The sequence below is a fragment of the Microtus oregoni genome, unplaced genomic scaffold (genome assembly GCF_018167655.1).
Source record: "Microtus oregoni isolate MIOR12 unplaced genomic scaffold, Mior012 000045F_ref0000178, whole genome shotgun sequence".
NCBI lineage: Eukaryota > Metazoa > Chordata > Mammalia > Rodentia > Cricetidae > Microtus > Microtus oregoni.
Window position 1 is genome coordinate 16725822 of NW_024543219.1, and position 12439 is coordinate 16738260.

General features: G+C 40.1%; 1 protein-coding gene across 4 annotated transcripts in view; it reads left to right on the forward strand.

The window, feature by feature from the left end:
• LOC121435128 (inversin-like) overlaps nucleotides 1-12439 on the forward strand; it is a 101604-nt gene that overhangs the window by 12057 nt on the left and 77108 nt on the right. For 3 of the 4 annotated variants that reach the window (XM_041634218.1, XM_041634220.1, XM_041634221.1), the window contains one exon: nucleotides 1198-1406. In XM_041634218.1, coding sequence (XP_041490152.1) covers nucleotides 1243-1406 — 164 coding nt within the window. In that variant the 5' untranslated portion in view covers nucleotides 1198-1242. Of the gene's footprint in view, nucleotides 1-1197; nucleotides 1407-12439 lie in introns of those variants that run through there. The other variant, XM_041634222.1, reaches the window with a different exon arrangement.

The following is a 12439-nucleotide window of genomic DNA, read 5'->3' on the forward strand; positions in this document are numbered from 1 at the left end:
AACACTGTGACCCATTTAGAGTTCATTTTCATCTGAATTTGTCTTTATTGTGTATATGTAATCCTTTTCTTAAAATGCAAAGTGGTGTGTCTAGCCCTAAGGCTGCTTTGCCTTTTGGCTCCACCTAATCCAAATGGCAGAGATCCATTCAGTGCATCCGAGACTACCGGGTGGGAGCCATGCTCACAGCCTCAACTCTAGTAACCTGTTGGCCCATGTAGCCACCAAATAACTTGCAGCACACTGCTCACAAACCCTGTTCAAGTGCTTGGCCTCCTGAAAGGGCCAGAGATCATGCTGACAACACACACCAGGAAGCCTCCTTTCAGAAACCCCAGTATTTTTGCTACTACCAAATAAAGAAAACCTCTTATAAAGGAATCACAGTGCTCTCACTCCCCTCCAACAAACACAGCCCATCCAAAAAATGCCAGCTACCAAGAAGCCATTCTTATCTCTTTTCCTTTGTGTCTAGAATTCATTTTCAAGCTTCTCAGGTTTTACAAGGATGTAATCAGCCCCACATTGGCACAGCAGTCTGTTGTTGGAGGCTGCTTGTTCATTTTCAGACTGCCCAGACTTGAATTAATCACACAGAAACTATATTATTTGCAATACTATTTGGCCAATAGCATAAGTGTATTTTTGGTTAAATCTTAAATTAACCTATTTCTATTAATCTCAGAATTGCCATGGTGATGTAGCTTTCTGGTAAGTAAGGTTCTGGTATGTCTGTTCTGGGGACATCTAAATATCTTTTCCTTGACTCCACCCACCTCCTTTCTGTATATAGCTCATCAAGCCTGGCTTTGCACTGTTAAGCTATTGACAGAAAACATCTTCTTTATTAACCAATGGCAATAAAATATATTAAAAGCATACAGAGGGGAATCCCACATTAGATGTCCTCTTCTGCCATGATATTTCTTTCTATTATCTTTCTTTTTTCCTCCTTTCCTACCTCCATATCTCTCTCTCTCTCTCTCTCTCTCTCTCTCTCTCTCTCCCTTTGTGTGTATGTGTGTGTGTGATTGTGTGTTGCATGGTGATAGTAGTAGTAGTATAAGTATTTAGGTGATCTTGTGTGTCATGCATGTGTGCGATTGGCTAAAGGAGACTACTCTGTTTCTGATCAGTCTCTAAATTGAATCTGGGTTTCTAACTCTCCTGGGTGCTTTTACTGTTTTGTCTACCTAGCTGGCCAGCAAGCTATTTGGATCTTTCGTATGTGCCTAGAGATGTATGATGGTCTGTGACCCTCCACTAACAACACAGTCTTCTAATGAACTGGAGCTCAAGAGATTGGAGGAAAGTCTTCAGTTGCTGTGGAGGCAGAAGGAAATGCCCATGCAGGAAAAGGACTTGGCAGAAAAGCTACAGCATCACTTTGAATTCTCCCAGCTGAGGTAGGAACCCAGAATTGGGGAGGAAGTAGAGCCCAGAGGGTCCCTTTTACCTGGGATCTCTGTCTTTTATAGTCTTCTGCTCACATGTATGGTTTCCAACTAGAAACAGGGAAAAAATACCTATGAGAATTGTCCTGGTCCAATCAACAAGAAATTCTGTCCAGAAAACAATATATTTGATACTCAGTGTGTCTCCAGAATTGAGTCTCCCTTCCTCCCTTCTGAACTCTCTATGTTCTGAGCAGAAGTTTCTTGAACTGGCAGTGATCTGCCTGCTTCAGCTCCAAAGTAATGGAATTGAAATGTATGTACCACCACACCTGGCTGAAATAACACTTTTATTTAGGAACATCCCTTGTGGAGACGAGAATTCTACCTTTGAACTTTGTTTTCTGCAATATTACCCATTTCCTGTGCAAAGTGTTCTCTGAATAGAATAGGTTAAGAACTTTCCAGGATGACACAGGCAGATGCCTCAGCTGCAGGTAAGACCAGAACCTTCTCAGAGTATGCTGTTACAGATTCCGAAAGAGAGCCAGGATGGAGGTTACCAGCTCTAGTCCTAAGGAAATCGTAAATTTCTGCTTGGTTCCAGATCCCTGGCAGGACCAGGGTTATCAGGCACACATCTCAGGAAATGCTGCTCTAGCATGAGAGTCTCTATCCTGCATGATGTTCATGTTCAGTTGTTTCCTGGACATGAGAACTCAGCTAGCCTCATGACCTTGTTTAGCTTCCTAGATGGCAAGGCTTTATTATGGCTATCAATAAAATGATATAGTTGATCAGTAACTCATCATCAATAACAATTGTATTGCTCATATACTCTTGGACGTGGTATTAATAACCTGTTGCTATTTACAAAATGATTTTTCTGAACTTTAGGAGAATGTCCTATTCATTCAAGTAGAAAGACCACTATACAGTGTTTAAAATATGACATATTTAGGACTGAAAAAATGCTAGGCCTAGCTACTATGTGATCCTTTTCCTTTGAGGATAAAAAGAATGATATCACTTCAAAGACCAATGTTGATTGTTCAGGCCACGTACGGTGGTGGAAGGTGATAGCTAGACAGTTGAAATGCCATGTCTTCTCACGTGTGTTCTAATTGCTTTCATCTCCCACCACCTAGCTAGCTTAACCCCCAAAATAACCACACATATATGTATTAATTAAATTACTGCCTGGCCCATTATTTTTAGCCTCTTATTGGCTAACTCTAACATCTTGATCTAACCCATTTCTATTAATCTGCGTTCACCACGAGGTCATGGCTTACCTGGAAAGATTTAGCATGTCTGACCTGGAGGCTCCATGGCAGCTCTCCCTCCCTGCCTTTTTTTTCCCAGCATTCAGTTCTCTTTGGCCTGCCTATCTAAGGCTGCCCTATCCACAGGCCAAAGCAGCTTCTTTATTCAACCAATGAAAGCAAAACATAGACAGAAGAACCTCCTATACCATTTCCCCTTTCTCTGTTTAAACAAAAAAGAAAGGCTTTCTTTTTAACATAGTAAAATTACATATGACAAAACAGTTATCAAGCATGAATTACAATTACAATATTTAGATCTATTTTATCTTTTATAAAACAAAGAAAAACGATAACTATAACTATCTATTCTTCAACTCCATCAAAGACTCCAGAAGGATATAATATTACTTAAGTAAACAAGAAGTAAGCAACTTCTAAAACTCTGGAAATGACAGAAACATCTCGCTTCGTGGAATGTCACCCAAAGTTTTTCTGTATCATTGGAACATCCATCTTTGGCCTTGAGGTGTATAGTATCCATCAGACTTTTCTATGAAGCGGGAAATTTCAAAGACAGTTCAGTCACTTTCTTTTATATCTGCAGAATATCTTATAGACTCTTTCATGAAGCAGAAACCCCGAAGGACCATCTCAACTTTAGGCAAGTTTAACAGTCCTCTCTCTCTCTATTGGTTCTTAATTTTTTATTGAGAAAAAGAGAAAAAAAACCTTTCTGCCTCCTCCCAGCCTCCCATTGCCCTCCCCCTCCTCCCAACCTTCTCCCCCTACCCGCCTCCTCTCCCCCTCCCTCTCCAGTCCAAAGAGCAGTCAGGGTTCCCTGCCCTGTGGAAAGTCCAAGGTCCTCCCGGCTCCGTCCATGTCTAGGAAGGTGAACATCCAAACTGGCTAGGCTCCCACAGCCAGACCATGAAGTAGGATCAAAACCCAGTGCCATTGTCCTTGGCTTCTATCATCCCTCATTGTTCGCCATGTTCAGAGAGTCCGGTTTTATCCCATGCTTTTTCAGTCCCAGTCCAGCTGGCCTTGGTGAACTCCCAATAGCTCAGCCCCACTGTCTCAGTGGGTGGGTGCACCCCTCGTGGTCCTGACTTCCTTGCTCATGTTCTCCCTCCTTCTGCTCCTCATTGGGACCTTGGGAGCTCAGTCCGGTGCTCCAGTGTGGGTCTCTGTCTCTATCTCCATCCATCGCCAGATGAAGGTGCTATGGTGATATGCAAGATATTCGTCAGTATTGCTATAGGATAAGGTCATTTCAGGTTCCCTATCCTCAGCTGCCCAAGGAACTAACTGGGGACATCGCCTTGGGCTCCTGAGAGCCACTCTAGGTTTAAGTCTCTTGCCAACCCTAACGTGGCTCCCTTAACTAAGATTTGTGCTTCCCTGCTCCCCTATCCAACCTTCCTTTATCACAATCATCCTGTTTCCCCAAGTTTCCCCCATCCTCCCCTTCTCACTTTTCTCTCCCCATCTCCCCTTACCCCCATCCCCCCCACCCCCAAGATCCCAATTTTTTCCCAGGCAATTTTCTCTACTTCCCATAGCCAGGAGGATAACTATATGTTTTTCTTTGGGTTCACCATCTTATTTACCTTCTTTAGTATCACCAATTATAGACTCCGTGACCTTTATTTATGGCTAGAAACCAATTATGACTGAGTACATCCCATGTTCATCTTTTTGGGTCTGGGTTACCTCACTCAGGATAGTGTTTTCTATTTCCATCCATTTGCATGCAAAATTCGAGAAGTCATTGTTTTTTACCGCAGCGTAGTACTCTAATGTGTATATATTCCACACTTTCTTCATCCATTCTTCCATTGAAGGGCATCTAGGTTGTATCCAGGTTATGGCTATTACAAATAATACTGCTATGACCATAGTTGAACAAATGCTTTTGTCATATGATAGGGCATCTCTTGGGTATATTCCCAAGAGTGGTATTGCTGGGTAAGGGATAGGTTGATCCCGATTTTCCTGAGAAACTGCCACACTGATTTCCAAAGTGGTTACACAAGTTTGCATTCCCACCAGCAATGGATGAGTGTAACTCTTCCTCCACAACCTCTCCAGCAAAGGCTATCATTGGTGTTTTTTATTTTAGCCATTCTGACAGGTGTAAGATGATATCTCAATGTTGCTTTTATTTGCATTTCCCTGATTGCTAAGGAGGTTGAGCATGACCTTAAGTGTCTTTTGGCGATTTGAACTTCTTCTGTTGAGAATTCTCTGTTCAGTTCAGTGCCCCATTTTTAATTGGGTTAATTAGAGTTTTAAAGTCTAGTTTCTTGAGTTCTTTATATATTTTGGAGATCAGACCTTTGTCTGTTGCAGGGTTGGTGAAGATCTTCTTTCAGTCAGTAGGTTGCCTTTTTGTCATAGTGACAGTGCCCTTTGCTTTACAGAAGCTTCTCAGTTTTAGTAGGTCCCATTTATTCAATGTTGCCCTTAATGTCTGTGCCGCTGGACTTATACATAGGAAGCGATCTACTGTGCCCATCTGTTGTAGGGTCCTTCCCACTTTCTCTTCTATCAGGCTCAGTGTATTCGGACTGATATTGAGGTCTTTGATCCATTTTGACTTGAGTTTTGTGTATGATGGGTATATTTTCATTCTTCTACAGGTTGACATCCAGGTGTGCCAGCACGATTTGTTGAAGATGCTTTCTTTCTTCCATTGTATACTTTTAGCTCCTTTATCGAATATGAGGTGTTCATAGGTTTGTGGGTTAAAATCAGGGTCTTCTATACGATTCCATTGGTCGACTTCTCTGTTTTTATGCCAATACCAAGGTGTTTTCATTACTGTAACTCTGTAATAGAGTTTGAAGTCAGGGATGGTAATGCCTCCAGAAGTTCCTTTATTGTATAAGATTGTTTTGGCTATCCTGGGTTGTTTGTTTTTCCATATAAAGTTGATTATTGTCCTCTCAAGATCAGTGAAGAACTTTGATGGGACCTTGATGGGCATTGTATTCAATCTATAAATTGCCTTTGGTAGAATTGCCATTTTTACTATGTTGATCCTCCCAATCCAAGAGCAAGGGAGATCCTTCCATTTTCTGGTATCCTCTTCAATTTCTTTCTCCAATGCCTTAAAGTTCTTGTCAAATAGATCTTTCACTTCCTTGGTTAGATTTACCCCAAGATATTTTATGCTGTTTGTGGCTATCGTGAATGGTGAAGTTTCTCTGATTTCCCTCTCTGCTTCCATATCCTTTGTGTATAAGAGGGCAACTGATTTTTTGGAGTTGATCTTGTATCCTGCCACATTACTAAAGGTGTTTATCAGCTGTAAGAGTTCTTTGGTGGAGTTTTTGGGGTCGCTTATGTACACTATCATATCATCTGCAAATAATCAAAGTTTAACTTCTTCCTTTCCAATTCAAATCTCCTTAATTCCCTTTTGTTGTCTTATTGCTATTGCTAGAACTTCAAGAACTATATTGAAGAGGTATGGAGAGAGTGAACAGCCTTGTCGTGTTCCTGAGTTAAGCGGGATGGCTTTGAGTTTCTCTCCGTTTAATTTGATGTTAGCTGTCGGCTTGCTGTAAATAGCTTTTATTATTTTTAGGTATGACCTTTGTATCCCTAATCTCTCCAAGACCTTTATCATAAAGGGGTGTTGAATTTTGTCGAATGCTTTTTCAGCATCTAATGAAAGGATCATATGGTTTTTTTTCTTTCAGTTTATTTATATGATGCATTACATTGATAGATTTTTGTATATTGAACCAGCCCTACCTCTCTGGGATGAAGCCTACTTGATCATAATGGATAATTTTTCTAATGTGTTCTTGGATTCGGTTTGCCAGTATTTTGTTGAGGACTTTTGCGTAGATGTTCATGAGTGAGATTGGACCGTAATTCTCTTTCTTGGTTGAGTCTTTGTGTGGTTTTGTTATCAGAGTGACTGTAGCTTCATCAAAGGAATTTGGCAATGACTCTTCTGTTTCTATATTGTGAAATACATTAAGGAGTATAGGTATCAGGTCTTCTTGGAGTTCCGGTAAATTCTGCATTGAAACCATCTGGTCCTGGGCTTTTATTGGTAGGGAGGTTTTTGATAACAGCTTCTAATTCTACGTGACTAACAGGTCTATTTAGATTGTTCACCTGGTCCTGATTTAACTTTGGTATATGGTATTTATCTTAAAAAGTGTCCATTTCTTTTACATTTTCCAATTTTGTGGCATACAGGCTTTTGTAGTAAGATCTAATGATTCTCTGAATTTCCTCTGTGTCTGTGGTTATGTCCCCCTTTTCATTTCTGATCTTATTTATTTGCATATTCTCTCTCTGCCGTTTGATTAGTTTCTATAGGAGTTTATCAATCTTGTTGATTTTTTCCAGGAACCAGCTTTTTGTTTCATTGATTCTTTGGATTGTTTTCTGTGTTTCTATTTTGTTGATTTCAGCCCTCAGTTTGATTATTTCCAGTCTTCTACTACTCCTAGGTGAGTCTGCTTCTTTTTTTTCTAGAGCTTTCAGGTGGGCTGTTAAGTCTCCAATGTGTGCTTTCTCTGTTTTCTTTAAGTGGGCACTTTCCTCTTAGGACTGCTTTCATAGTGTCCCATAAGTTTGAGTAGGTTGTATCTTTATTTTCTTTGAATTCCAGGAAGACTTTAATTTCTTTCTTTATTTCTTCCTTAATCCAGGTATGGTTCAGTACTTTACTGTTCAGTTTCCATGAGTTTGTAGGCTTTCTTGGGGTAGCAATGTTGTTGAATTCTAACTTTAATCCATGGTGATCTGATAAGACACAGGTGGTTACTAATATTTTTTGTAACTGTGGAAGTTTGCTTTGTTACCGAGTATGTGGTCAATTTTCAAGAAGGTTCCATGAGCTGCAGAGAAGAAGGTATATTCTTTCCTATTTGGGTGGAATACTCTATAAATGTATGTTAAGTCCAATTGATTCATTACCTCCATTAATTCTCTAATTTCTCTGTTAGGTTTCTGTCTGATTGACCTGTCCATTGGTGAGAGAGGAGTGTTGAAGTCTCCTACTATTAGTGTGTGCGGTTTGATGGCTGCCTTGAGTTTTAGTAATGTTTCTTTTACGTACGTGGGTGCTTTTATATTAGGGGCATAGATATTCAGCATTGAGACTTCATCCTGATGAATTGTTCCTGTTATGAGTATAAAATGTCCCTCTCCATCTCTTCTGATTGATTTAAGTTTGAAGTCAACTTTGTTAGAAATTAGTATGGCCACACCTGCTTGTTTCTTAAGTCCATTTGCTTGATAAACCTCTTCCCAGCCCTTTACTCTGAGTAGATGTCTGTCTTTGTGGTTGAGGTGTGTTTCTTGTAAATAGCAGATTGTTGATTTTCTGTGTCATTGGAACATCCATCTTCGGTCTTTAGGTGCATAATATCCATCAGACTTTTCCATGAAGCAGGAAATTTCAAAGACAGTTCAGTCACTTTCTTTTGTATCCTGCAGAATGTCTTGCAGACTATCATGAAGCAGAAACCCCGAAGGACCATCTCAACTTTAGGCAAGTTTAACAGTCCTCTCTCTATATCGGTTCTTCATGTCCAGTTTATGCAACAGTCCAGGCACAAGCAGTTTCTTGCCCACATTGCAAGCAAACTCCATAAGGAGCCTTTTTGATGCCCGTCTTCCTCAGAAAGTAGCTTGGTGCTGCCAGGAGCAGATGTGTCTTATTTTCATGAAAAGCCCTAAGTTTTTTTAAAACATTTTAATGCCATATTCTGTAATCTTTGAAAGATATGAAGAATGCATATCTAACTGAAATACATCTCTATATCCAGAAAATCTAACATGACTACAAGCTTGACTATTATTGAAGATTATCCATTAACAACCTATACTTCCTAATTGTACATTACATTTTTAAATGAACTACACAATCACAATACCCTAATCAAGATCAAAAATACATATACATACAACAAAATTGACCTTAAATTTCTCTCATTAAACCAAGATCTGTACCAAAGCAAATTATTCATATCTATATCATATCTTCCTTTAAATGTAAACAAACTGTTCTAAACAATATCTGGGTATATGGGTACAGCTATTTCTCTCCAAACTGCTTTGTGCTGTATGGGGGAACTGTTAATCTGGTCTTCTATGGTATATCCTGTGCGCTAGGTTTATCTCAGTCTGAAGTTGACTGAAGTAATTTTTTGAGGGTGTTCACAGCAACCTTTCAGGAGGGTGTGGTCTATCATACCATATTGGTCTAGAAGCAATCCACAGGTCTCATCCACTGTGAAAACAAAAGAACCGTTTTTCCAAAGCATCATATCCCTAGACCAAAATTTTGGAAGTCATAATATCTTTAAAACATATATGCTGGTTTAGCTTAGCAGACCACACAATGAAATGTCTCTCTGTATTTAGCTCCTTCACAGTCAAAACATTTAAAGAAAGCAAAATAATATAGATAATCTAGACTCTCTGTGAATTTTACATTTTTATGTGGCTTGTTTTTCTTTATGTCTTTACTCTGTCTCTTCAAAGACTTTACCCTTTTTCTAAAAGCATTATTTTATGACTATATACTATTTATTTCTTTTCTTTTTTAAGCCTAATACGTACCTTTATTCAACGGTGTGACCCATTTAGAGGTCTCTTATGTCTGAATCTGTCCTACTGTGAATCTGTAATTCTTAACTATCCAGGAGTACTTACTAAAATGCGAAGCACTACTTAAAAACTCAGTTGTGCCATATAGGGGTAATAAGGTACCACCTGTTTCCTGCCCAGTCTTAACTTGAACCATGCTGTTATTATGATAATTATGATAGTTCCTGCCTGAGATCAGCCCAGTTCAGCATAGTGGAGCCGCCTCTGAGTCACACACAGTTCCAGGCACATAGCAGTCCACATTGCCATCAAGCAAGCCATAGCACTTTACTCACAAAACCCCATCCAAAATCTCTGTCTTTCGCAAGAGACAGAGGTTGCGCTAGGAGCATAGCCCAGAAAGCCAGCGTATTAAAACTGTGTAGCTTTTTTTTCCTACATCTGAATCCAGAAAATCACTCTTTGGCATGTTGCCAGCAAAGAGCAAAAAGCTATGTGTAAGTCTGTTTTTTTTCTGTGTGTCTAGAATTTTTTTAAAGACCTCTCAGGTTTTACGTGATGTTCATTGGCCACATTGGGCAGCCACTGTGTTGAAGGAGGAGTGGGTCGTGAGCCACCGCCCAGCTAGCTTAACCCCTGAAGTAACCATGCCAAAATTGTATTAATTAAATTACTGCCTAGCACATTAATTCTAGCCTCTTATTGGCTACCTCTCACATCTTGATGCAACCCATTTCTAATCATCTGTGTTCTCAACGAGGTTGTGGCTTACTAGGAAAGATTCAGCATGTCTGACCTGGAGGCTCCATGGCAGGTCTCCCTGCCTTCCATCTTTCTCCCAGCATACAGTTTTCTTTTGCATGAAATCTAAGTGCTGCCCTATCTAAAGGCCAAGGCAGTTTCTTTATTCAACCAATGAAAGCAACATATAGACAGTAGAACCTCCTACACATCACTCCCAGGTCCAAGAATCTTCAGGTTGGGCTTGATCAGGCTACAGCCCAGACTGAGGGCCACTTTCAGAAGGAGCTGCTAGTGTAATAACCACCAGTTTATCCCCATTTCCAGAAGCTACTCAATTTTGGGAATGCATTTTGTTCTTCAAATTTGGTTTCCTTTGTGTAATAGGCCTTGATTATGTCTAGCCAGTGATCCAGCATGGCTGCTTCTGGGTCTTGACTCCTTTTCCCCCTTGACAACACTGTTGTAGGAACTGAGGAAGCCAAAGGAACCCATAGACATCTTGAAAACATCTTATTTTTACCCTAGGATCTAGGCCTCTTCATAAACAGGCACCCCTTCGTGACTGGGAACTCACAAGGAGGAAAATGCCTTCTCACCCTTGGGGAGAACATGACATATAAAGCCCCAAAGATGAGTGGCTGTTTTCATTTTGAAAATTCTGTTACAATTGGTGACTGTCTTCCTCTTAGGTCTCCAAGGCAAAGCATATGTTGTTGCTCTGTGCTGTTCAATCTGCAGAGAGAGAATGCGACTTATGTTCATTTTCTTTGGTTTTTGGTTTAGGGTTTTGTTTTGTTGTTATATTGATTTAATTTGTTCTTTTTCTTGCTTTTCCCAATTTGCTAAGGTTTTTCACTGTTTATATTGACTGCCCATTTAAAGCCCCTTTTGAGAAAAAAAAATCTATGTCCATGAATAAAAAAGCAATTACAGCTTTTCACACTTAAGTCCAGCTTCTTTAGTCAGGTGTGGTGTCAAACTCCTAGAACCCCGAACTCACGGGCACAGATGCAGCTACACAAGATTCAGCCAGTTCAGAGCTGAGGAAGTTACACTGGATATAAACATGCATGGCTATGTGCAGGATGCCTAAGGAAAATGAAAGAGCTGTGAGGTTCAGGACAAAGCACCAGGGAGACTCAGACTGCTAGAATCTGTATGGTACAACAGTATCAGTGTGCATTAGGAAGATGAAGTTTCAGAATGTTTATATCCTTAGGAATGAAATGATTGCAGATGAGGAAAAGCCTTGGCCCAGGTATACTTAAGATGTTTCTGCAAATGAAGGAGTTTGGGACACCACTCTAGCTAAGGATGCACAGGGGAGGGCTTCAGAAAAGAACTGAAGCAAATCCAGAGCTTGTGGACCTCCAGAAGGAGTCCACGAGTGTAACCAATGCTTGTCCTGATGGACCATCTAGGCCACTTTAGTGGACATGACTCAGGTGAATTCAACAGTCTTTGAGACAAAGCCTGTAACATGTTAATCGTTGATCTTGGCGAGAACATGACATATAGTATAAAACCCCAAAGAGGCATGGCTCTTCTCATCTTGAAAAGGTTGTAACAATCAGTGACTGTGTTGCTTCCACCTGTCCAAGGTCAGCCGCAGGCTCTAGGTCTGTGCTGCTCAATCTGCAGTGAGAGAATCCTGCCAGCTCAATTTTTGTTTGTCATTTTGTTTAGGTTTTTATTTTGGTTGTTTAGGTTTTACTTTTGTTATTTTGATTTTATTTGCTCTTGTTTTTCATAATTTGCTAAGGGTATCATTCACTGATTGCCCATTAAAAGCTTCATTTGAGAAAAATGTGGTGTTTATTAATAAAATATAAAGTGATTTCAAATTTTTTCACACTTAAGAGCAGTTTGTTTTTTCTGGAATTGTGCTACTCTGCTGTAACCCCAGAACTCACAAACAGACATGGATCCCTACATGTTCCAGGCAGCATCAGCTGCATAGAGACTTCCCAGTCAGTCAGAGCTACACAGGTTATTGGTGTCTTGGTTGTGGATAGCCTGGCTTGCTCCCTGGATACACACTTTATGAGGAAATCAGTATTCATATGTATCCATCACCAATGATAAGCACACAACGTAGATAATGACCTTCCAAGTCACTTAGGGCAGCAGCGTTTGTCTAGATGCTGTTGTCCTTGCCCATGCATTTGATGTACTTTTTTTATTTTTAGATTTATTTATTTTTTATTTTATGTGAATGGATGTTTTTCTTATTGTACATTTGTGCGCATGTGATGAACAGTTGATTCTGCCCCTTGCCATTGGAGATGTCAGAGTATATTGAGGAGAGGTTTCTTCTAGGTGACTGTTTCATGATTGTAGAACTCCTGGGAGCAGATCCAATTTCTGAGACTGGAAGTCAATCAGAGAGTTCAAATGTGGAAGGAAGCAAGCCTGTGGGTCCCCAGACAGGAACTGACAACCTCAGGCATT